Source organism: Cetorhinus maximus, chromosome 6 (genome assembly GCF_964194155.1).
Source record: "Cetorhinus maximus chromosome 6, sCetMax3.hap1.1, whole genome shotgun sequence".
NCBI classification, from domain to species: domain Eukaryota; kingdom Metazoa; phylum Chordata; class Chondrichthyes; order Lamniformes; family Cetorhinidae; genus Cetorhinus; species Cetorhinus maximus.
In genome coordinates, this window is record NC_135884.1 from 48,694,441 (window position 1) to 48,722,206 (window position 27,766).

At 40.5% G+C, this 27,766-nt stretch overlaps 1 protein-coding gene across 15 annotated transcripts in view; it reads right to left on the reverse strand.

Moving 5' to 3' along the window:
* The window catches only part of foxp1b (forkhead box P1b), a 505,775-nt gene that overhangs the window by 5,328 nt on the left and 472,681 nt on the right, over positions 1 to 27,766 (reverse strand). For all 15 annotated transcript variants that reach the window (XM_078543713.1, XM_078543710.1, XM_078543714.1 and 12 more), the window contains one exon: positions 3,906 to 4,072. In XM_078543713.1, coding sequence (XP_078399839.1) covers positions 3,906 to 4,072 — 167 coding nt within the window. The remainder of the gene's footprint in view (positions 1 to 3,905; positions 4,073 to 27,766) is intronic.

Below are 27,766 nucleotides of genomic sequence, written 5' to 3' on the forward strand. Positions count from 1 at the left end.
AGTGGTTTGACATAACTATTGCTGTGTTCAAATTCTTCACACACTTCACCTGTGTATTTTTCACATTAGGTACAAAGCAATGTTGATTTTATCTAAGCTACCGTTCTTGCACAACATACCAGATGTGACACAGTAAACAAGACATACACAGTTTAAAAAGCATGTGCTTCTGCAAAATGCTAACCAACGCCTAATGCCTAATAACAAGTTGCAGAATATACAACAATTCCACATGGAAAGCTAAGCTTGTACACTGGACGCCATCACTCAACTTTATTGCATCAAGGATATCATTAAAGACTAATTTTAAATTTGAATGTAGTTGTTGGATTAATTTCTGCACAGGATTCAAATTGTAGGATGTAAAACAGATGCACAAGATGTAACAAACCACACCAATTAATCAAAAAAATCTAATCTCATATACATGGAAACTTCCTCTTATACTGGCAGTTTTAAAGATTACATTAAGATGCATTTTTTCCAGAGTCAGCTTGGGGAATTTGCTCAATAATCCCCATAAATACTGAACATCCAGAGGGACTGCACACCCACCCATCCTGCCTTACCCTTCCTGTTCCAGCATTCTGCCCTCAACACCATCCATACTTAGCATGGACAGCAATCTCCCATTACTTCATACTGTTATATATGCGCTCATTATACTGCCGTCTGGTACTATAATGCTCCTATTAATTTTCCTTTTGATATTTTAAGAGTGATCTATAAATCATGTAGCCTTTCATATGAGCCACCATTAATGTCTGGCAATGATGCTGTCTGCAGCATATTATTTTAAGCTTATAATGTAAGCAAGTGAATGAGCGGTTTTATTCTGCAGAATTTATTACAACTTTTAGGTGTACAGTGGCTAAAGGCAAAATTATTCAACACCTTTGAGTGCTCATTTTGTTATCAGCATCATTTGCCATGCAGAATGATACAAAGGATTGTACTCTAACCAAGTTATATTAAAAAAGAAAAGCTTTGCTGTCGGCCACTTTGGATCTAATCATCCTACTTTTGAACTTGTGTACTCAACCTTGTTTGAATGGTTATTTCTCAAAAAGATCACAGGAGTTGTAGCTCTGGAACGTACATACGCTGCTACATAAAGTGCTCATTACAGAGTGGCACGTGCTAACACGACAGTTGTTCATCTTCTGTCAAGTTCAACACATTTTGTTTACGTAACCACTGCTAGAAGCATGACACCTTTCAAAGAATACTAGAGTGCAGCTTGAAATAATCTGAGCTTTTCCCAACTTGGTTTGATCCCGAGATCACCTACAAGCAGTATTAGGAAGGAGATTAATAAAGAAAAAAACGTTTGCTCGTATTTACTGACAGATCCATTTATTGTTCTGCCATGGCTGCAATAACACAGGATTATGATGTCTAGTAAAGTCAGTAATGCTCGGCAATGAATGTGATCATAGCACCAATAGCCAAGGTTAGCGATCTGACCTGACTTCTAACAATGGTAGGTAATGTTGCAATGCAAATATCACAGGCAATGGTAGTATTTTGACTGCCAGCAGCACAGGCAAAGTCATATTCATATCACTTGAGAAACAAAATTAAAAATACAACAGGTGTTCCTTGGTGGTTCTCGCCACAATAAACATCTAGCACAAATCTCATGCCCGATGGTTGGCTTCTAATCAAATTCCCTTCTAAGACATTGAATGTCATACACTATTTCTTGCATAATCATTAGTTATTACAGTTGCAGTAGGGAAATAATAAAAATAATCATTTTGTCATTTGTAGAAAATAAAACTTTCCTGACAACATTTACAAATATCAACCTCAGCACTAAAACATGTTAGGTTTGTTGCTACAAACAGGTGTTTTTTTCTTTCAGAGCATTTGTATTGGGCGGTGCAGTTTTAGAACACCCAACAAGCTGTGCCAAGGGTGTGGTAGGATATGGTTTTGTACTTGGAAGTTCCCCACATACTAGCTTCCTGATCTCAGTTGCGTTGTCAGGGGAGTTGGTGAAAGAAGGTCAAGGCCTTCCTAACAAATGGCAAGGAACAATTATCAGCCAAGCTGCATTAATACACTTTCTAGTGGCCATTCGTCTGGCACATCAGCAGAGGTTGGGGGCAAGATTTCCTATCCATCCTACTAATCTCAGAAATAGGACCTAGAAATTAAAAACCTAAAGAAATGTGCAAATTATATTTAAAATGTTCCTAGATTTTAAGTGGTGCACTCAGAAAGATGCTTGCAGAGCATCTTTCTTTTTAAACCTATTTTTAATTGTTAGCAGCCATAAAATAGTAAGTACTTGGATATATGATTTAAACTCTGTAGAGGTTCCCTTGGTAAGCATCCATGGAACATATCGGTAAATGCAAATGCTCATCAATTGAAAAATAAACCTGTGCTCTGCCAGGTTAGGACCTATGATATAGGACATATTCACATTAGTCGGAGCTGGACCATCCAGACTTAATAATTGTTCCCAATTATTTGGGACCGATCTAATTTTAAAGTGTCCATGGTTCTGACTTGATGAGTCCCCTGCCAGAAAAATGAAATTAACTTCACTGGCTGAAAACAATGATTGGACCTGCAGTGTTTCAAAGACAGATACAGTCAGCCATGCTGGGAATCTATAAAGTTGACAAAATAATTAACTTCTGTTTGAAGGGTCTTGCAGATTTAAAACAATATATTATACAAAAAATATATATTAAAGAGACCTGCCAAAAATAACAATAAAAAATGACTTTGGCATCCTGGGTGAGAGAAAATCTAGGAGAGTGCTTTTTTTAAAAAAGAGCATCACAGGCTGGGCCTAATAGAACAAAATATGAGGATCCTGAGTAATGGCATACACTTAGATCTGAAATAATAGTGAAGATGTCAAAGAAATTATGGTCACCAGAGATCAGTATTTTTAAGTAATTAAAAAGGTATTTTTTTAAATCTCTGGTGCAAATAAAATGACAAACACTAAGCTCACAGCTTGGGAAAAAGTAATTCTGGTAAGCACTTAAGCACATGTTATTTAAGTTTTTGAGGGTGCATCTTCCATATTATTTAACTTGGATTTACCACTACAGGTTGACAGATTTTAGTGAGTGGCCTTTAGCAATAAATGCAGTTTGAATTCTTCAATGGCCTGGTATAGGCAGTGACCCATACTGATCAGGTGATCTTGGCTCAATTCAATGATTTAAACCACGGCAGCCTTTGTAGTGTTAAAATTGACCTCAGTACTCTGGAGTACAGAAAAAAATTAAGCTCAGATTCCCAATCCTAATTACTACCTTGTGATCTCTGCTGAAAAGCGCATGTGTGTATGGACATGGCTGGGTTGGACTATGATGCCCTCTGCATTGAGATCCACATGTGGAATGAGTTACTTGGGTGAGGTAGCTGAGGCAGTATTCGCGAGGCAACTTCAGCAGGGAATGGAAAAAAAATTGGAAATAAACATCTGATTTTGGCTCAACTGCGCAGACCTATATACTCCCAGTCAGATGCGGAGTCAAAACAGAAAATGCTGGAAATACTCAGCAGATCTGGCAACATCTGTGGAGAGAGAAACAGATGCTGAGTCAGTGATATAGACAGCAATGCCTAGATGCCTTACCACAGGCACCGCTTAAGTACTAAGGATAGGTGTCCACTAAAAACCTTTGCACAAATGTCAACAAAACTCTGAAGGATAAAATGAAGGCTTGAACATTTAAAATCTTGAAATGCTGTTGTGCAAAAATGGATAAAGGGTAGTACATGAACACAGGGAGAGCATGGTTCCAAACAAACAGTTCATCAGTTTGTTACAACAAAGCCAAGACATACCAAAATCCTGACCATCCTAGAGATTATTGAAAAAAAACAATTCAGGCAAAGGGGAAAGCAGGAAGCAATGCTTTAGTACTCACATTGTTTGCAGTGGGGAACGTCCTGGACTGCTGTCACTCTCATTGCTATTTGAATGCTCCACTGCACCATTTAGCTCCTCATGAATAGCACCCACCATGGTGGCTACAGTGGGATTTCCAATGGAAGCAGTAGTGTATAGAGGTATGTTATTCTCAGTCATTGAAGCCTATGAAGCACACAATGAAAATGAGCTTTAAAAACTGATTCAACTGAATAGGATATATTCTCTGACACTTTTGGATTAATTTTCAGAACGATTAAGACTCCTTAGGCCTATATGCTAAATGTATTTGTACACCAATACTACATGCAGTAATCTTAAGGCATTTAAAATAAATGGGTTAACGTCTCCATTATAATAGCGTGGAAAAAATCTTACAACTGCATTGTGCCTTCAGACACTTATTTATTTATGTTGAGGCGATAGAGTTTTCCCTTCGACAGCACCTTCCAAACCTGTGACCACTATCACCTATAAGGGCAAGGACAGCAGGCGCATTGGAACACCAGCACCTGCAAGTCCCACTTCAAGCCACATGCCATACTGACTTGGAAATATATCATCATTCCTTCAACGTCACTGGATCAAAGTCCTGGAACTCCCTTCCTAACAGCACTGTGGATGCAACTACACCAGATGGATTGGTGGTTCACCAGGCAACAAATGCTGCTCATGCCAGCACTGTTCACATCTCATTAATGAACATGAAAAACACTTAGCCAATGAGTTCTCCCTAAATCAAGGGGTATTTTGGAGCTAATTTACAACATTAGTGATGGTTATTTATGCAGCTCGCAAAATTTGGACAAACTACTGGATGAGAAATTGGGATCATTTGCATATGTTTTCTCGGTGTTATGAGTGCACTTACAGCTTCAAAATGGTGACTGCATCATGTGCACACATTTGTGCGATGAATCGTGCTTGATGCCTTATTGCTGAGGATGTCAGCTCAGGCACATACGTGAATATCCACTGGAAGTATGCAGAGAAGGAAGGTCATGACATCAGTCAGTGTGCAATGGCGATTTGAAGCCAGTGGTGCCATTTTGGAGGTCACGCTCCAGCCAACACTCCCCCCTTTAACTTTGCACAGCTCAACATACGTTCAGCAACTGAAATGAAATTCCACCAGCACAATTTAAAGGGATCACCAACTACTCATGGATTAGTTCCTGGTTGATTTTGTTTTAGCCATTGTTTCAACTGTACAAGTATTGGATTTTATGTACATTTGTTTAAAGTTGCAAAGGTCTACAGGGAGTGGTCTGGCAGGTGCTGACTTTAAGGCTTTTGAACAAACCAAATGTTCCCAGACATCGATGCAGGAGTAACCATTCTCCTTGGAATTCAGCATGACTGGGAGAATGAGCAGAAGCCACCCAGAGCAGGGCAAGCCGCAGTTAGTGAAAGGAAGAGGGGGAGGGAGAGAAGGGCTTTCAGCAGGCGGTTATATCTGCCCAGGGAGCAACTGCTTTTTAGTAAGGACACCTTCATCAAAATCTGCCACCTACTGCAGCCACAACTGTAAACTCAGGGCAGGGCAAGGGCAGTACCGTCAGTGGCTGTGAAGGTGACTGTTGTGATGAACTTATATGCATCAGGCTCCTTCCAGGCTGCAGCTGGAGGTACTTGCAATATCTCGCAGTTTGCTATCTGCTGTTGCATAAGGAAAGTCACTGAGGCTTTCTATTCAATGACAGCTAGCTACTTTTCATCCTCTATTTTCGGAGAGAAGCAGGCAGAGTGAGCATGAGCTTCACCAAGATTGCAAGCTTCCCCTGGTGTAGGGTGCCATTAATTGCATACACATTGCTTTGCGGGCATCAGATATTCTGGAACTGAAAGGGACGTCCATTTGGTGTCCCGCCATAGGCAGTAAATCATACAGGTCAATACCGAGTAATTTGGCAGCAGTCATGATTCGTTCATTCTGTGCCAGTGTATTGTGCCATTGTGTGAGCCACCAGTGCAAACAAAAGGGTGGCTACTGGGCGACGAGAGCTATCCACTAATGACATGGCTGAATGACTCCAGTGAGCAACCTACACACATTTGCGAATCATGTATACAATGAAAGCCATGAAGCTACATGAAATCGGCTGAAACAATGCTTCTGCTGTCTGGATGACTCTGGAGAAAGCCTGCAGTATTTGGAGGAATTGGTATGGGTGTGATGGCTACTGTATGCTACACAGCCTCTTCACCATGAGGGAACAGCCTGTGCTACCAGCTCTATGATGCACACTTGAGGAGCAGGGGCATGGAGGAGGTACAGGAGGAGGAGAAGGAAAGGGAAGATGAAAAAGAGAGGAGAAGTCAACCTCGACAGCCTCTTTCTGCTGGGCTGTCTGAAGATCTCATCCAAATGAGATACCTGTAACTGCAAACCCAATTTCCTAGTCACCAACAGTCTAACAGTTTACCTTTCCTCTATCAGTGACCATCACAACACCCACTTGTCTACAATACAAAAATAATAACCACCACAAAATAAACATTTCAGTCCAAATTTCTAAATGAAATCATGCTGTATTGTATACAAATGTTAATTAATCACTTAGTGCCTTGTCTTCCATGAGTATTTGTGAATCATCGAACCAAAGAAATTTACAGCACAGAAGGAGACCATTCAGGCCACTGTGTTAGTGCTGGCTGACAAGTAGCCATCCAACCTAATTCCTCTTTTCAGCTCATCTGCAGCCTTGCAGGTTGTGCCACTTCAAGTGAATATCTAAGTTCTAAATCTAAATATGGCATAATAATTTAAATGTGATGAGGGTTTCTGCCTCTACCATTCTTCCAAGCAGTGAGTTCCAAATCTCCCCACCCTCTGGGTGAAAAGATTCCCCCTTGAATCCCCTCTAAACCTCCTGCCTCCTACCCTAAATCCATGCCCCCGGTAGTGGACCCTTCAACCAAGGGGAATAGAGCCTTTCTATTCACTTTAACTGGACTTCTCGTAATTTTATTCACTTCAATTAAGTCTCCCCTCAGCCTCCTCTATTCTAAAGAAAACAACCCTAGCCTACTTAATCTTTCCTCATAACTAAAATTCTCCAGTCCAGGCAACATCCTTGTAAATCTCCTCTGTACTCTCTCTAGTGCAATCACATCCTTCCTATAGACCAAAATTGCACGCAAATGCGCTAGCTGTGGCCTAACCAGTGTTTTACACAGTTCCAGCATAACCTCCCTGCTCTCATACTCTATGTCTCGGCTAATAAAGACAAGCTTCCCGTATGCCTTCTTGACTACCTTAACTGCCTTCAGGGATCTGTGGACAAGTGCTCCACAGCTTCTCAGTAGCTTATCATTCATTGTACATTCCCTTGCTTTGTTAGTCTTTCCCAAACACATTATCTCAAACCTTTCTAGATTGAATTCCATTTGCCACTGTTTCGGCCACCTGACTAATCCATTGATTCATCCTGCAGTCTAAGCTTTCTTCTTCATTATCAACTACATGGCCAATTTTTGTAATGACCGCAAACTTCTGAATAATACTCCCTACATTCAATTCCAAATCATTGATGTAAACCACAAAAAAATTAAGGGGCCTAGTATTGATCCCTATGGGACCCCAGTGGAAACAGGCTCTTATCCTTTGCTTAACTCTGAGCCAATTTTGGATCAAACTTGCCAGTTTGCCTTGTCCTACTTCTTCTACGCAGCGCTACTCAAGAGGTTCCTGCATGGCCGGTGGAAAGCTGCTGATTTTCTGTGAAGAGCACTGCAGGTGGCTTTGGAGGATGACCTCAAGCAGCTTCTGCATAGGATGCTCAGCTGCAGCTGCTCCATCATGGTATGAAGCACTCCTTGTGGTGGCGAGTTCCACATTCTTACCACTCTTTGGGTGAAAAAGTTTCTGTGGAATTCCCTATTGGATTTCTAGGTGACTCTCTAATACTGATGACGTCTGGTTATTCTCTTCTCTTTAAGAGGAAACATTCTCTCAGTAACCCACTCTTCCTTTTAAAAACATTTTTTAGAAATTTAAAGACATCTATTAGTTCAACCCTCAGTCTTCTTTTTTCAAGAGAGAAGAGACTCAGCTCGTCAATCCTTTCCTGACATGTATACCCATACATTTCTGGTACTCTATATCCATTTTACAATATGGCAACCAGAACTGTATGCAGTACTTTAAGTGTGGGCTAAGTGATCTAACCAAGGTTCAATAAAGGTTCAGCATAACTTCCCTACTTTTCAATTCTATCCCTCTAGAAATGAAAGTCTTGTATTCGGTTTGTTTTTTTTTTAAAGTGGCCTTGCTAACCTGTGGTGCAACTTTTAGTGATTGGTGTATTTGTACTGAGAGATTCCTTTGTTGCTCTACACCACCTAGACTTCCACCTTCCAAGTAATATGCACCCTCTGTATTCTTCCTACCAAAATGTACTCCCTCACTTTTATCTGTGTTGACCTTTACATGTCAATTATTTGCTCATTATGCAAGTTTATTAATGTCTTCCTATAATTTGTTGCAGTCCTTAATACAGACTATCCCTTCCAATTTGGTGTCATCTGCAAGTTTGGAAAATTTAGTGTGAACAGCAGTGGTCCTAGAACTGATGGAACACCACTTCTCACATTCAGCCACACTGAATAACTATCCTTTATTCCCATCTCTGCGTTCTGTCTTGAAGCCAGCTAGTAATCAAGTCTGCCAGTTGTCCCCTAACTCCAAAAAGCAGTCTGAACTTGCACCAGTGTGAGCACCCGTTGCAGCACCTAGATATTGGACGGCTTCTGCTTGTGGTGCAAAGGAAGAGGCAACTTCAGCCATCAGATATGGCATCATGGTTGGATCCACAACTCTGAACTGAATTGGCCATCGCTTCCATATTGAAAATAAAATGTTCCAAGCTCTGTACAAGCCCTATATCAAGTTGGTGCTGTACTCCTCCCTGCTCCTCAATATTGACCATAGGCTTCCCTCTCTGCACCAAGCATTTTATTGCTGATACTCATCAGTGCTCTTCTGTAGTCTGTTGCATTGAAGTCTACATCTCAGTTCTCTGTAGCAGAACTTTTGTGACCTTGCCCTCCAGCAGGGTGGCACTTGCATATTTTTTTCCACTGCCATCTCTGTAGCCTACTCATGCCCGGTGTCCCACCACATGCCTATCCTGCCTCTAATTTATCCTCTAAGATAGGTGTAGTGTCAGTGTCTAAGTTGTTGGTTGCGAGTGTGAAATCAAGTGATGGTGCATCTTTATCATCACTGTCTTCTTGCTGTTTCTTCACTGTTTGATCAGGTTACAATTCTTGGATAGCTGAAAGGAGAAAGGCACAAGGGTAAGATTGTGGTTCAGGTGGGTAGGGGGCAGTGGATGGGGATGAGTAAGAGGTGTATGCTTAAACCATCTGCAGCTTGTAAATTAGAAAACTGTGGGAAGCTGGGGAGTTGGAATCTCAGAAGGAGGATTAGTTATGAAGATACAATTATCTTCAATGATTCCTGCCCCACTAATGGCCACTGCCTCAGCAATGGCTGTCCCAATAATGGCCAGCACCACCTCCTCTATGAGGATTCATACATGCAGGTGAATTAGCTCTTGCTCCCCTGCAGTTGTGGACCACCTTGTCCTGCAAGAAAGGAAATGTTTCAGTGAATTTTATGTGATTTTTTTGGATGATGTGACTGTCATAATTGAATAGTTGGAATCGTGCGCAAAATATGAGATGTGGATGTGAGGTTTGTAACAGTGTTAGTAGTCTGTGGGTACAGTGGAGCATATGAATATAAGGTATGATTCCGGATTGATAGGAGTTGTTGGTAGGTGAGTGATGGAGGTGTGGTGATTTCATCAGCGTTGGAGGCTAGTGGAACAGTTGGTAGGATATGGCATTTGGAGATGCATTCACTGACCTTAAGCACTCATGTGAGGTCATTGAATTTCTTGTGGCTCGACAGTCGTTGTGGCTTGACTCCTGGCATAGACCTCCATAGTTACCTGCTCCCACTGCCTTCTGAGTGTGTGCCTGGAGGGCCCCTTGAGGATATCTCTCCTCCTTTCCATCTCCTCCAGCAAGGCCTCCAGTGCAGTGTCTGAATGCCCTGGAACCCACTCTCTCCCTTGTTCTTTTCCAGGTTAGACTCATTTCTGCATGACTGCCAGCACTTGCTCCGGCCACAATGCACCTCCCCTTTATGAGGTGTAGGCTAGCATTGTGGAGCTAGTCACTCATGATATCAGTTCCCTGTTCCACTAGTGTACTACTAGTGGCAGTGAAGATGACTACTTTTCTAAATTTATTATGCCATTGGAGCTTTCCAGGCATCTATCATAGTTGTCAGTTAGTTTTCTGTTCTACTGTATCTTGAGGTACTCAACTGCATTGCATGTCAGAAGTGACCGCCATGAGCAGTAGCATTAGGGGTACACTGAACTTTGCAATTCATAGCTTCTTCAAGGGTGCAGGGCATCATTGGATGTGCATGTAGCAATTCACATGCTTGCCAAAAATCCTGTGGCATATCTAAACAGGAACAACTACTGTACCATCGATTTGCATATTATAGGCAACTCATGGCAAAGAATAAGGCAGGTCACTGCACACTTCCTGGGAAAGGGAAACAGAAAGAGACACACTTAAAGGTTAATTCTAAGACTTATAAAGTGCTGGACCTGCAGGTGCTTGCAATGGTGAGGGGGGGTCTTGCAACATGTCTGGAGGAGGTCAGTAAAATTGCAGTAACAGATTCCAAACAACCACCAGCAGTTGAACTCAAGCACTGTGGTCATATGCATATGTACTAGTTTTTTTCAATGAGTTCTGCTGTCAAGCTTTATTAGTTTCACCTAAAGGCTATGTATGTTATATCAATGTTACTTTTAAACAACTGACTTTTTAATGAACTATAGAAAAATCTACAAGATGTATTAAAATAAATTAATTTCATTCAGCATTTGAAGGCATGTGACATACATGTTCAATGTATTTTCTGTTCAAATTACCCTGAGAACCCCATAAAAATTTCCTGGTCCTGGACTCCCAGGACTTAGGCTGTGGGACAATCAGATTGGCAGGCAGTTCTCTGAGCTGGGGCTTCTACCTGAGTGAGAGGTGCAAGTCCTGCCTCCAGCCAATTAATACTTGCTGGAGTGTCAAATGACTGCAGGGCAGGAGTATCACCAGGGATGTGTTCCCTGCCGATTCCTCAGATGGCAGGAAGGCAAATCCTAAAAATCCTGGTCCATGAAAAAGGCTGTAGAGAAGCAAGCTCTTTTTTCTAGTTGAGCACTTAGCCATGGTGGGTTATTGCTTGGCCAACTGGCAGACTGAATGAGATACTGAAAGCTTACCAACTGTTTATGCAACTGAATCTGATGCACTTGCATCAGTTCCTATAAGTCTGTCCTGCCATAATGTCAGAGCTTTGAAGAAATTCATGCAGTCGATTGTGTAGGGCAATACGGTGATACAGTCAGCTAGCTAGTCCTATGCTTTTCGTAATTGTACTGCTGAAAGGCATCTTTTTAGTAGATTGATCTGTCTGAGCAAGGAACAATGTGCTAACTGTGTGCTCTTTGAATCCATTTTTCATAGCTGTCTGTAACTCTTTCCCAGTGTCTTGTGCTTTCTTAGCTACATCACCATTTTAACTGTTGCAAAATGTTTATATCTGCACTGGTGCTTAATGCAAGAGAGGGTAGTTATGGGTGATTTTTTCTGCTTGTTGCACATTGAAGACTCTCAATGTAAAACTGAGGAATTGTTGTATTGCCAGAGGTGCTTTCTTTTGAAACAAAAACAAAAAATGCTGGAAAAACTCAGCAGGTCTGACAGCATCTGTGGAGAGAAAGACAGAGTTGACGTTTCGAGTCCGTATGATTTCTTCAGAGTGAAAGGGAAGTAGAAATGTGGTGAAATATATACTGCTGAGTTTTTCCACCATTTTTGTTTTTGTTTCAGATTTCCAGCATCGACAGTATCTTTATCTTAGTGCTATCTTTTGAGTTCAGTATGGTCTCCAAGGTGTATTTAAAAAGTTCCTTGGTGCAATGTGAAAATGTGCAAAGAAGTTCCCCTGCTGTCCTGATCAACATTTTTTCTCAAACAGTGTCACCAAAGCAGATCATTTATTTTCAATGCAGTTTGTGGGGGAGGGGCAGTTTGCAGGGTGTATACTTGCTGAGTATAAATAGGCTGTGCTTCTCTATTTAACAACAGTGACTACACTTCATTAGCTATGGAATGCGTTGGTACATCCTGAGGTTGTGAAACCTATCTCATTGTGAATGCTATCATTTTTTAATCTTACTTCACATTCTGACAGTAGGAGGGCCTATCCTATGTTCCACTCTATGCCCCTATGTCACCTGCTTTTTAAATAGGGACAAAGTGCATTCACTCCTTCCTACATTGTCTTTGGTACCAGGATATGTATAAAGTAATTTGCATTTGTCTGCCATTTTTGCTGTGTCAGCTTATTTAAATATCATTTTATGATTTTCCTTCATTTTCCATACATGTTTTACGGTGCTACTTTACAGTAATATCCTTGCCTTGTATTTTTGCTGTTTGTCAAACTATAGAACTTCTTCAAGGTCTCTCAACTGGTGCACTGTGTTCACATGCTCTGATGCGTCTGTTTGCAGCTCACCCCATGCCTTGTTGGGGACTGTCCTTTATTGTTAAAAAGGCTCTGCCTGTTATGTAGTGCACTATGACCAACACATGCTCAATTGCAGGCAGCCATTTTGAACAACTTTATTTACACTCCCCCAACAGAGAGGACAGCAGAGAGAGCAATATTAAAAAATGCTTAATTCTTGCAATGTACGACACACCCTCCCCATTTGAAAAACATATACATTAAAATGTAAAATGGTACATGCATATAAGTTTCCAGAATATGACTAAACCATCATCAACAATACCTGCAAATTTAGGTTGGGTTGCATACTTGCATACAGAGTAAAAATTGTTTTTCCTTAACATCAGTGTGTGCGTAATAAAAATATCACTTGACAAGAAATAATGAAAAGAACAACGTTTTTTTCTTCTTCCTTCCAACATACTTTCAATTTACCTGTCTGGCTTCTTTCTCTTTTTGTCTGGCTATTCCCTTCCATTTTCATTACCTTGACTCTGCTCTCTCAATATCTCTGACTATGTTAAACCTGAACTTTGACTTTAAATACCAACTCCAGTTAATGGTTGGCACTGTGACATTGATGATTTGTCTTAATCAAAGACCCTGACTCACTTTGTTCTACCGGTGGATTCTGTAATACTGGCAAGCTTACAGTTTTCTTCTGACTTTTACTTTGGGCTGTAGGAGAAATTTGGATGATAGGAAATTTTTCCTGTTCTCTCCTTTGTCAGATTTCCTCTTTCAAGCAAATGATCTACCTGACACTGACAAAGACTCTCTCCAATCTTCACTAGATATGTGAATGAACCTAGCCTCTTTACAACAACTCCAAACACATACTGCTCCTTATCACCTCATTGGTTTTTCACCATGGCTTTCTGACTGGCACAGAACTCTCTCAAGTTTCATGCCTTGTATATCATGACTCACATTCACTTTGTCTTGCTTTGCTTCTGACTACAGGCTTAAGCAAACTAAACCTTGTCCAAGCAGCATGTTTAAGCATTAACTCATAAGGTGTGTTGCAGACTATGAGATTTTTCTGTAAGAGATCCAGAAAATTGTCCAGCCTGTATTGAAGAGAAAGATGGAAATTACTACCTAGCTTCTCACCTAGCAAATATTTCTGCAACCACCTCTTCACAATCTGTACACTTCTTTCTGCAGCATCATTCAATGCAGGGTGATGTGGTGGCATTAGAGTATATTTAACTCCATTCATACACAAATATTTCAAACTCTTCTGATGGAAAGCTGTGGGCCATTTATCTGACACAGACATCTCTGGCAACTCAAATTGCAAATCAACTTCTCAAAACCTCAATAGTTTTGGCAATTGTGGTATTGGGCATAGACCAACATTTATCCACTTGTTATAGATATCAACCAAAACATAGTACTCTTTCCCTTCCATCTCAAAGAAATCAACATGTACTCATTCCCATGGTTTTCTTGTGTTTGACCATGGAATATAAGGTTGGTTGGATCATTTCTCACTCTGAGGTGTACCTCACAACTTTTCACCAATTCTTCAATATCTCTATCTATCTTTGGATATCAAAAATGGCTTCTTGCTATTGCTTTCATGCAGACTATCCCTGTGTGTTCGTGATGAAGTTCCTCTAACAATCTCTCTCTAAACCTTGCAGGATAATGACTCTTAAGCCCCATGAGAGACTGCCTTGAACTACACTCAGTTCATTTCCATGTGTGAAATACTCTGGCAATTTCTCATCACACTTTTTAGGCCAATCATTCATGATATAATTGAACACTTTACTGAGGGCCACCTCTTTGTGAGTTTCTTCAATAATTTCTCTGGCAGACACTGGCATGTCATTTGTGTAGGTAAAATAATTCACAGGTTACTCAATGGCTAGAAATAAATCAGTCTTCACAGGAAATCTCAAAAGAACATCCACATTTGCGTGGTCTGCTGACTTATTGATGACTGATTTTATCATTTGCTCCTCCTTGCTCAAATGCTACTTTCTTACCACTTTCTCAATGACAGATGTACTCTTACTGATCCCTACTGTAAAAAAATTCAGTCCAATTAACTCTCTTCTTAAGCCAATTCTTCCCATCAGGGAGACTTTGTTTCCTCCTATTATTGCTGCTCCTACTATACTACTGTAGTTGACTCTAACATTAAATTCACCAAACACTAGAATATTGTTATTGGAATAACTAGTCAGTTTCATGTTGTCAGTTTTGTATAAGGCAATGTGACTTAGGGACTTCTTATGTTCCTCTTCCAAGATAACAGGCACTACTGCAGCTGTATCAATGATGAAAGTAAGTTGTGAATTTCCAACTTTCACTTTTACTACAGGTGCTGGAATTATATCTCTAGCCCTTTTACCCTCCTCTTCCATGTCCTGCTTTTCTTGCTCTCCGACAGAATACAATTCTTGTTCTTCCTGCTCAATAACATCAACTTCTGCTTCTACATCTATCATATGTGCTTTGAGGATTTCCAGACTCCTCAACTAGCTTTAGATTTACCACGACCTTGATCTGGTGCATGGCTGTGACCTGGTTCTCGACTGCGACTTGGAACATTATTGTTTCTTCTACTCCTGCATGCAGTCTGGATATAACTGACCTTCACATATGCATAGCACTTTGAATGGAAAAGGGAGCATTTTAATGATTGGTGTCAGCATCTAAATTTTTAACTCTGAGACTGTGAACTTGGCTGCCATGGGCTGGTGGACCTCCCCTGCCAGGACTCCCTTGCAATTTGCAACTATCTCGTTCCGCCATTTCCATGGCTGTGGCCTCATTGCAGGTCTCCCTCCATCAGCCTTCGCTCAAAAGCTTGACTTGGATTTTACTGTTCTTTAGGTCTCCTCGAAATCAACTTTAGAGACATGTTTGTAAGTTCATGTCACACTTGAGTTTAATTAATTCAAGAATGCAACCTACAAAAGTCTCACTTGGCAACTGCTTCCTTTCAAGAATTGCAACTTGTAGTGCAATCTCATTCTTAGTCGTGCCATAATATGAGCCCAGAATTTCATTAATTTCAGCATATTCCATCAAACTGGGGGGGGGGGTCTCAGACAACAGTGGTTAAAAACTACATCAAAAACATCTGGCCCCATCATGGTGAGGAAGACATTTACTTTATCTTCATCTCCTATTTTATTCAGTTTTAGCCAAATGTGTAACCTTTATTCGTAATTACTCCAGTCCGCCTTATTAGGATTGAATTATCCCATTGTCCCCAAATGTGTCTTCAGTGCTACTTATGTCAATTACAGACAATGCTGACTCTCAGTGTACCTGAATACAATATGCACATGGAATAATCTTTCAAATTGCTCAAACTTCCTCAAAATCAACTTCAGGAGTTCCAAAAATGTGTCACAATGTTCTTCAGTCCTTAATTTCTCAAATGAAATGTAAAAGAGTGTTCCTCATCGCGCCTCATCGCCATCTTTCTTTTGTGTATTGCACTGAGAAAGACTAACACATGCTCAGCTGCAGGCAGCAAATATTGAACTAACTTTATTAACACCTCCCCAACAGGGAGGGCAACATAACAAAATGCTCAGATCTTGCAATATACTACATTGCCATTTTTCCATTATGCCCAGTCTGCAAAGTGGGCTTCATGACCTTACTGCTCAGTCATTTCTCAACAGCTTTCACACTCTACCGCTGGATTCATGATCGTCTCGTCATTTTTACCGGTAAAGTGGCTTGTGAGCTGCTTGAAAAGCGTTAATGGATCATTATTGTAGGTGTGTTGTGATTGACTGCTTTTTTGCTATATTACTAACCAAATTATATTTCACAAAATTGCTCTTTTAAAAATTGGCACATCTCCCATTTCAACTATGGATCATTAAAAAAACTACTTGAAAATCAAAGATTATTAAAGTGAGAACACTGCAATGTACTCGGACCTACTTTTTTTGCTAAAAACAGCATAGAAAAATTAAATGCACAGGATTATGATTTGCTCTTTTGTTAAAAAAAGACTTATGCCCTTTTTCATTGCTATTTATGACCACTAAAAAGGGCAGTAGTGGATGGCTTTAAAATGTGCAATTTTGTTGAATACAATTTTTGTTGGTGGAAGCAAATATACACAACCTACAATACGCCTTTAATAATGAACCTTCAGCATTCAAGTGGTAAATAAGTTGCTGAACTAGTATAATTAACAAAAAAGTACAGTTGTGGCTTGTAAATATCTTTGCAATATGTATCAGCACAAATTTTAAAATTCTGGTTCATCAATGATGCTCAACATGTGTTTGTTAACTGTGTTATAGATACATAGCAAGAGTTCTAAGATATAGGACAGCCCCAAACATGGTACAGAATATTACAATGCAGAGAATACTGCCTTTATGCAAGATACTGAGAGGACCTGACAGGAGACCTGCATGGCCTAAAAAAAGCAAAACGTAAAGCATGAATGTTACTGTAAAGCAGCAGCACAGCACATATATGGAAATGGAGGGAGTAGTAGGTTTTAAATGTCATATGCAAGTAATGTATGGCACTCATATAAAGAAATGTTTGCAAGGGTGCAACAAGAAAGGTTGCACAATTGCAAATCGCAAGCTTATACAAACCGTTTGGCAAACAAATATCCTCCAGGAATAAACTTACAGAGGACAAATCACCTTATTTGAATTCACGCTGCTTGTCTACCAAAAGCAAAGCTTACACGAGGTGGTCAGGCATAGGGTAGATCATATAGTAGCATCAACCAACAAAAATCTCTCACTTAAAGTAAGAAAGGAAGAACTGATTTATTAAGAAGGAAGACTCTGAAAGGCATTTGAGATGACCGGTGGGATTTTCTTCACCTGCCTGCCGCCATGATCTTCTGGTCCCGCCGCAAGTCAATGGACTTCCAGCCGGGGCGCCGCCTCGCCCCGCAGCGGGGCTGGAAAATCCCGGCCTACAAATATGGGTGCACTGCCTAGACCACCAAGTACATGTCTTATTATAAACAAAAACAGAATTACCTGGAAAAACTCAGCAGGTCTGGCAGCATCGGCGGAGAAGAAAAGAGTTGACGTTTCGAGTCCTCATGACCCTTCAACAGAACTGAGTAATATTAGGAGAGGGGTGAAATATAAGCTGGTTTAAGGTGGGGGGGTTGTGGTTGTAGGGACAAGCAAGCAGTGACAGGAGCACAAAGAGGTATTGAAAGATGTCACAGACAAAAGAACAAAGAGGTGTTGAAGGTGGTGATATTATCTAAACGAATGTGCTAATTAAGAATGGATGGCAGGACACTCAAGGTACAGCTCTAGTGGGGGTGGGGTGGAAAGACTAACAGGGCATAAAAGGTATAGATTTAAAAATAATGGAAATAGGTGGGAAAAGAAAAATCTATATAAATTATTGGAAAAAACAAAAGGAAGGGGGAAGAAAGGGAAAGGGGGTGGGGATGGAGGAGGGAGTTCAAGATCTAAAGTTGTTGAATTCAATATTCAGTCCGGAAGGCTGTAAAGTGCCTAGTCGGAAGATGAGGTGCTGTTCCTCCAGTTTGCGTTGGGCTTCACTGGAACAATGCAGCAAGCCAAGGACAGACATGTGGGCAAGAGAGCAGGGTGGAGTGTTAAAATAGCAAGTGACAGGGAGGTTTGGGTCTTTCTTGCGGACAGACTGCAGGTGTTCTGCAAAGCGGTCGCCCAGTTTACGTTTGGTCTCTCCAATGTAGAGGAGACAGCATTGGGAGCAACGAATGCAGTAGACTAAGTTAGGGGAAATTCAAGTGAAATGCTGCTTCACTTGAAAGGAGTGTTTGGGCCCCTGGATGGTGAGGAGAAAGGAAGTGAAGGGGCAGGTGTTGCATCTTTTGCGTGGGCATGGGGAGGTGCCATAGGTGGGGGCTGAGGAGTAGGGGGTGATGGAGGAGTGGACCAGGGTGTCGCCGGAGGGGGGTGAAGGGAAGATGTGTTTGGTGGTGGCATCATGCTGGAGTTGCCGGAAATGGCGGAGGATGATCCTTTGAATGCGGAGGCTGGTGGGGTGATAAGTGAGGACAAGGGGGATCCCATCATGTTTCTGGGAGGGAGAAGAAGGCGTGAGGGCGGATGCGCAGGAGATGGGCCGGACACGGTTGAGGGGCCTGTCAACGGCCGTCAACTCTTTTCTTCTCTGCCGATGCTGCCAGACTTGCTGAGTTTTTCCAGGTAATTCTGTTTTTGTTTTGGATTTCCAGCATCCGCAGTTTTTTGTTTTTATCTACGTGTCTTATTATCTCTGATATAATTTGCATGAAATGTCAATGTGTCAATATATACAGACTGTGCATAACTTTAAGAAACACAAATTGAGAATACAATGTTCCAATTGAAATGAGCTTATGTATACACAGGGATATATTTTCCTTGATATGCTAACATTAGTGAAAAAGTTGACATTTTCCCTCACTTTATTATTCATGGCAACTTTTTCCGCTAACATTGGCAAATGTAACAATTAACCCACAACATCCCATCTGCTCTCTTCATAAAACGTGGAGGTTGTCTAAGGCAGGAAGAATGGGGTTAGTGAAAATCAGTTACATGGAGAGATGAGAGAAACCATCGTTGTTCTGCATGGAACAAAGAAGGTTAAAGGGATATTAAATGGAGGCGTTCAAAAGCTTGGAAGGGATTTGGTAGACTATATAAGGAGAAATTGTGCCACAGAAAGGCTGGTACCCAGAGAGCACAGATTTAAGGTAACTGACAAATGAATCAGACAACAAAAGAACATAAAAAATGGGGGGAGTAGGTTATTTGGTCATTTGAGCCTGCTCTGCCATTCAATAAGATTAGTGACATTAACTCCACTTTTCAATTACCCTCGACTTCCTTGTCAATCAAAAATCTGTCGAAAACTCAGCCTTGAATATATTCAATGATCCAGTCTCCACTGCTCGCTGGGGTAGAGAATTCCAAAGATTAACAACACTCTCAAGAAGAATTCTTCTTCATCCTGGTCTTAAATGGGAGACCCCTTATTCTGAAACTGTGCTCCCAATTTTAGATTTCCCCCATAAAGGAAAACATCCTCTCAGCATCTACCCTGTCAAGCCCCCTCAGAATATTGTATGCTTCAATAAGATCATCTCTCCTCCTCCTAAACTCCAATGAGCATAAGCCCAACCTACTGAACCTTTCCTCTTAAGGCAACTCCTTCATCCCAGGAATCAACATGTGCACCTTCTCTGAACTTCCTCCATGCAAGTATATCCCTTCTTAAGTCAGGAAACCAAAACAGTATACAATACTCTAGGTGTGGTCTCACCAACACCCCATACAGTTTCAGCATGACTTCCTTATTTTTATCTTCCATCCCCCTTGCAATAAAGGCCATTGTTCCATTTGTCTTCCTAGTTATGTTCTGTACCTGGATGGCTTTTGCGTTTCGTGTACGAGGACACCCAGAACCCTCTGTGCTGCATATTCTGTATTTTCCCTCTATTTAAATAATATTCTGTTTTCCAACTCTTCCAACCAAAGTAGACAACCTCACATTTTCCCACATTACACACCATCTGCCAAATATTTGCCCATTTGTTTAACTTACCCATATCCCTTTGCAAACTCTTTGTATCCTCCTCACAAGTTGCTTCCCTGTCTATATTTGGATCATCAGCAAATTTGGCTGCAGTACACCCTGCCCTTTCATCCAAGTTATTAATTTAGATTGTAAATAGTTGAGGCCCCAGCACTGATCATTGTGCACTCCACAAGTTACAATTTGCCCTCCTGAAAATGACCCATTTATTGCGACTGTTTCCTGTTAGTTAGCCTATCCTAGTCTATCCATGCTAATATATCACCCCCAACATCATGAGCTCTTAATTTGTGTACTAACCTTTTATGTGGCGTTGATTACCTTTCAGAAATCCAAATACACTGCATCTGCTAGTTCCCCTTTTTTCACCCTGCTCATTATACCTTCAAAGACCTTGAATAAATTTGCCAAATATGATTTCCCTTTCATAAAACCATGTTGACTCTGCTTGATTATGTTATGATTTTCTGAATGTCCTGCTACTACTTCCTTGTGCAACAATGTGTTCCAGCATTTTCCTAATGACAGATGCTAGGCTAGCTGGCCTATAGTTTTCTGCTTTCTGTCTCTCCCCTTTCTTGAGCAGAGTTTGCTGTTTTCCAATCTGCTGGGACATGGGAATTTTGGAACATCACAAACAATGCATCAGTTATCTCTGCTGCTACTTTGTTTAATACCCTAGGATGCAGGCCATTAGGTCCAGGGTGCTTGTCAGCTTTTACTCAGAGACTAAATGGGAAAAAAAAATCTTCTAATTAAGACACCACCTGATGGTCTGCACTTTGGCAAAATCAGTTAGTGACACTTTGGCTACCTGTGTTGGTTGATGGTTATGCTTATGAAGCTACCTGCATGCCAATATAAGGCTGAAGTTGCTGTTTTCATGCAGTGATGCATGGCAATAAGAGTGACTTGTGAGATATCCTCTGTAGATTCCTGGCAGCGGCTTGAGGAAGCCGATTCAATAACTACTTTCAAAAAGGGAATTGGACAAATATTTGAAAAGGAAAATTTTGCTGGATTATTGGAAAAAGGCAGGGGAGCTGGACTAATTGGAAATTCTTTCAATGAGTCGGTGCAGGTACAATTGGCCAAATAGCCTCCCTCTGTGCTGCATTGTTCCATGATTCTAGGGCAAGTCACAGAGCATTGGCAACAAAGGAATACTGGAGGTAGCAACATTGTGATGATCCACCTGGCACATCTTGTGGCATAAGGGTACATTTTATGTTTCTGCACAAAGGTTACAGAGGCTTGTCTACTAGAAGTATATATGAGGAAATGTGGAGTTCACAATTTTCATGTGACTTCCCAAAAAATTACTGCCAGTGGATAAGAGTAGACACTGAGACAGTTAAGTGGAAAATAAACTCTATTGTGTTTACTGGGCCTGTTATCCAACAAAAGATGTATGCAAACGGTCCATGTTGCCATCTTGAAAATGAGAGTGAAAATTTTGTATGGCTATTTATCTAGCTGTCTGCCGCTGAGCACAGTGCACCTGATGTGGTAACCTCAGTATTACAGGCCAGAAACATAGGATGTCTCTGAACAGTGCTGTGCCTGCTGCTCTGAGAAGCAGTCACAGCCAGTGTAAACTCACAGGGAGAAAGATCACATATCTCTGTGAAGGAAGGATTCAATGGCTACACAGATGTCCAATGGTTCTTATGAGATGGTCTCCAGCAGTTGTGTTATCATACAGACTGCATAGGTGACCCTAGGTGCCACCTCTGAAATTAAAAGCGAACAATGATTCCAGCAAAGGAGACTCTAACGCAGATGTGAATTTGTCAAAGATACTGATAGCAAACTTTAGGCATCCCTTAAAACTGGCTAGCTGACTATGTAGTACCTACCAATGTTATTCATTCAACTAGATTCGTACATGATAATAGGGCACATCAACAACCAACATACAGAAACGCACAAAGTAAAATACATATAACTGTACGTAAAGAAAACACACACTGAACACAAAATAAATTCACTTTTTATATCTTGCAGTCTATTGTTCTTCTATGGTGTAGAAAATAGATTTAACTGTTCAAAAGCAAATCCAAGGCTCCACATGTAATTCTGTGCAAAAGATATAAAAGTAATGTGATTGCATAGAGGTTTAATGACAATATAATGTCTCACTGCAATGTTTACTGGAGGAACTGCGCAATTAGCTCTTCATACAACTGCTTCCCTAATTGGAATGGATGATTATCTGCTTACTGTTATGTGCCATAATCTTTCCTGGGCCTCCCCAGCTCAAAGTTGCTCACTTAGTTCTTGGCGAGGCATTTGCCAATGGCATTATCTACCATGAAGCTTACCACTGTCAACTTACACCCATTACTGTACATTGCAAGACCTGTGAACCCTGGTTTATCCCCATGTGCCTCAATGCAGTTGTCCTCTACTGGGATGTGAGGGCTGTGCAGAGGTATCATTAACATTGCCACAATGTTAAACTTCTTTTCCTAAAGAGTCAACCATCTATTATCCTTTCATTAAAGTGCTATGGCATGCCTTACTGCCTCGGAATGAAAATACCCTGAATATTTCCAAAGGATCATGCATTTAGGTGTTTTCTTATGTAGGTTGCATATCTTTTGAAAATGTATGAAAATCTTTCCTATTTAGGTATGGAATAGAATGCAAAAATGGTTAGTTGTGCACAATCCATGATGCTCTGCACTTTGGAAAGGTCTCAATTAGTAACACCTTGGCTACTTGTGCTGGCTGATGCTTAAGTTTATGAAGCTAGTTGTGTGTCACTACAAGGCTTAAGTTACTGCCATGCATCACTTCATTAGGGCAATGAGATTGACTTGTGAGATATCATAGAATCGTAGTAAGCTTATGGCACAGAAAGCAGCCACTTGGCCCATCGTGTCTGTGCCGTCAATAAATGAGCCACCCAGCCTAATCCCACTTTCCAGCATTTGGTCCGTAGCCCTGCAGGTTACAGCACTGGAGGTGCATATCCAGACACCTTTAAATTAGTTGAGGTTTTCTGCCTCTACTACCCGCAGAGAGTTCCAGGTCCCCACAACCCTCTAGGGTTGTGAAGTGAAATATTTTTCCTCATCTCCACTCTAATCTTTCTACCAATCACTTTACATCTATGCCCCTGGTCACTGACCCCTCTGCTAAAGTGAACAGACCCTTCCTATCCACTCCCTTCACAATTTCATACATCTTGATCAACTCTGTTCCAAGAGGAACAAACCCAGCCTATCCAACTTTTCCTCATAGTTGCAATTTCCCAGTCCTGGCAACATCCTCGTAAATCTCTTCTGTACCCTCTCTCTAATGTAATTACACCTTTCTGTAATGAGGTGACTAGAACTGCACACAGTACACAAGTTGTGGCCTAACAAGTGTTTTATATAGTTCCAGCATAACCTCTCTGCTTGTATATTCAATGCCTTGGCTAGTAAATGAAAGGATTCCATATGCCTTCTTACCCACCTTATCAACCTGTCCTGCTATCTTCAGGGTTCTGTGGACATTCACTCCAAGGTCCCTCACTTCCTCTACACCTCTCAGTATCCTCTCATTTATTGTGTAATCCTTTGCCTTGTTTGACCTCCTCAAATGTATCACCTCACACTTCTCTGGACTGAATTCCATTTGCCACTTTTCTGCCCACCTGACCAATCCATTGATATCTTCCTGCAATCTACAGCAATCCTCCTTACTATCGACCGTGTAGCCAATTTTTGTATCGTCTGCAAAATCCTTGAACATTTCCCCTGCATTTATGCCAAAATCATTAACATATACCACAAAAAGCAGGGGACCTGGTATTCAGCCCTGCAGACCCCCACTGGAAACAGCCTTCCAGTCACAAAAGCATCCATCAACAATTATGCTTTGTTTTCTGCCACTGAGCCAATTTTGTATCCAGCTTGCTACATTCCCCTGGATCCCATGAGCTTTTTTTTTAAACCAGTCTATCTAACATGTGGGACCTTGTCAAAAGCCTTGCTGAAATCCATGCAGACCACATCAACTACACTACTCTCATCAATGCTCCTTGTTACTTCCTCAAAAAATTCAATCAAATTAGTCAGTCATGACTTTCCCTTAACAAATCCATACTGACTGCCCTTGATTAATCCATGCCTTTCTAAGTGACAGTTTATCCTGTCCCTTAGAATGATTCCAATAATTTGCCCACTACTGAGGTCAGACTGACTGGTCTGTAATTATTTGGTCTATCCTTCGATCCCTTTTTAAACAAAGATACAACAGAAATCATCTGTAGGTTCCTAAAAAGGGCTTGTGGAAGGTCTTAAGTCAAACAACAAGCCTCAGACACTGAACCTAAATGTAATAATGAATGGTTCCACTGTTACACCTATGTAGCTGATTCCATTGCAATTGAATCATTGCTTGAGTTGCACCTGATGTGAGTCATGCACCTCCTTTTCTCTCTGCGTGTTGCACTGTTGCACTATGAGATACTCAGCAATGGCTGCTACCTGTGTTACAGGCAGTAGATTATGTGCATTAATTGATGTGGTATTTTGAAATCTGATCTGGAAATAAATGCTCCCTATAAATAGTTTCCATATTGTCCAAATGTACAGATTTTTCATCAATTAACATTAACAAGGCTTTAACAAGTAATGATTGTTCTCTCGTATTTCATAAAGTTTTGTAAACCCATTTTTGGGTTGGTAGTTCACTGCTGATTATGGACATCTACTCTTTTTTGTTAGGGTTACAAATCAAAAGTATAGCCCACAGCAAAATAACAAAATATTCATTTTCACTTGGGAGCTGTCCATTACAGTTGAATAACCTGGTGAAACTCACTGTCTGATTTCATAGCTAAAGAGTGGAGTCAGGAACTAGAGAGTAGCGCACACTTGGGAAATGCGTCGCAGTATGAATCAATGCCTTCAAGAGGAAAGCATTTTATATATATATATACACACACACACATATATATATATACATATATATAGTCTCAGTCAAACATTTGACTAACATACACAAACAGGGAATTTAGAGACTGACTTTAGCGACTTAATGGTATCAACATTTGCAAAATATGATTACAGAAAGACAAGATAGAGCTAGCAGATTTTGAAATAAATCTTCAGATTATCTTTTTTCAAATGGCTGTGTAGAGTCATCCAATCATCGAAGCGTCACAGTTCTGTGTTATCAGGTTAAAAATAACTAAGTAACCTCATCCTTCTGACATAACTGGAAAAAAATATTCCTCGTTCTAATCCAGCCTTCACTTGCCATAACGTCCTGCCTTCATGTTACAGGTGTTCTTCTGCCTTAAACACGGGCAGTTTTAATACTATAGTGTGCAGCTTACTACTGTAATGGAATCAGACCCAAGAATGGTAGGTGAACTGATGACATATTTGAAAGGAACATCAAGCCATCTTATTTATATGTATGTCACACACCTACATGGCCTACAGTCTCACTAAGTTCCAAGGTTCATTGCACAGTATTTTTAAAAACTTATTTCTTCTCAGGTCCTCAACACTGGGAACTCAAGCTTTCATTCTTCCTACAATCTTTAGACATTTAAAAAGCACAACTTTCAAACTTAACTCCACCTAATCTTTACAAAGTGTATTTCTCCAGAGGTCTCCCCACCATTTGCCCTAACTTCAGTAAAAGAGCCACAGAAATTCTCTGCAAAGTTCATCAACTAACTCTTTTTAACCCTTTGCTTCTTGGATTCCAGTTGCAACACTCACTAACCGGTACCAACATGAGGCTCAGATTGATTTGCCTTAATTATCCACTCCTGCTCAGCAAAGGGATCGACCTAAAAGGTTAACTCTGTTTTTCTCTCTCCACAGAGGCTGCCTGACATGCAGAGTATTTCCAGAATTTTATGTTATTGTTTCAGAATTCCAGCATCTACATTACTATGCTTTAGTAACACCTTGACTACTGCTCACACCTCATTTGGAATGCAACTACAAGTCCACATCATTTACAGAACCCACAGCCAAGCAATAAATGTCACAGTATTTAGGATGCCAACATTCATGGTTAGGGAATTGCATTATCATCTGCACATTCTCCATAACATGGTTTCAGTACAAAATGACAAAGGACTAAAGTGAGGTTTTCTTCTGATAAAAGTTCTTCCTTCACTTATCTTAGGTTCCCCTGTGCCATAAAATAATTTACTGTTAAGTATAAAGGGAAGAACTCTCTGTCCTCATTGGATGGAACCTAGGTCACATTTTCTTTTGCATACAAAGTTAAATTTCTTTGTTCACTGATCTGTCATTCATTTATAATAACATATTTGTAGATGACCATGTAAGAGCCAATTTTACAAATGTGCTCTCCTGGAGTTGAATCTCGCCTGCCAGGAAGATACATATCAGTCTAAGTGACAAGGCAGAGATTAGGAACTCACCATTTACAGGAATGTGGATCTGAACACAGCCTTTCTCTTTTTGCAAAAAACATATTGGGTTTCGATGTGTTAATTCATGCTCACAAATTCATTTTTATTACCGAATTGTTTTTTCAATACTTTCCAATTGTAAGTCTTTAACAATGCATATTCTATTCAATGTTTTCACCCAGACGCCCATTATATTATCAACATCAAGAGAACAGCACCTAATTGTAAATATATTTGCTCTTTATCAATACAGCAAATATGTCAAATGATATGATTACCCATGGGTTAAATACCATGGCGATTTGCATCAAAATTGTTGATTGCTGGCAGCTTTATTTTATGCCTCTACGGCTCATATATATAAAAAGCTACAAAACTGCTTGCAATTTTTAATATCTTCTGCAAGATAAAACAAGCTTTAAAACTGTTTCATGTGTCTCCAGAGATTGCAAGCTGACAGCAAAAGGTATTTACTATTGTTCTTCAAGGCACCTATTAACATTCCTTCTCATTTTTTCCAATGTTAGAGGTCAACACATGCTTTACTAATCAAAACATCACAGAATCATGGTGTATATTGTTGATAATATTTGTAGAAAAACATGTTGCTTAGTCAAATAAATGCATTGTACTGACCCTAACATTTATTTGTCTCTTGGCAAATATTACATGCTAGAAACAAGAGCGTAGTTTGAGTTTCAGAAGTTTAGTTTGGAGTCCCTACATTTTACTAGACATACTGATGAGGTGCACAAACATGAGCTTTTGCATAACCGTCAGTGGGAAAACCCTTGTGGAGCTGCATGACATGTAACACAGGATGAAAAGTGTAACCAAGACTGGGATTCTCCCTTGGGCTACATGGATTACAGATTCTAGAGCAGAGTGCACTTAGGCATTGGTACTCCAAACCGAGAGCAAGCCAGGTCTGCTGAGGCTCCCTGCCTGGCTCGCGGCCCCAATGCAATTGTGCGAGTTGCAAGGTATTCTAACCAGAGCCAGCATTAAAGGCCTTAAAACAGTTTCATCTTGTTAACTGTTTGCCTCAAAAACATTGCCACCTGACGTGGTCCTTTGTTTTTTTTAAACCTTACATGTGACATGGGCAGCATTTGTTGACCACCCCTAATTGCTACTGAACTGAATGGCTTGCTAGGCCATTTCAGAGGGTGCTTAAGAGTCAAATACATTAATATGAGTCTGGAGTCACATGTAGACCAGACCAGGTTAAGGATGGCAGAATTCCTTCCCCAAAGGACATTAGTGAACCAGATGGGTTTTTATGACAATCGATGATAGTTTCATGGTT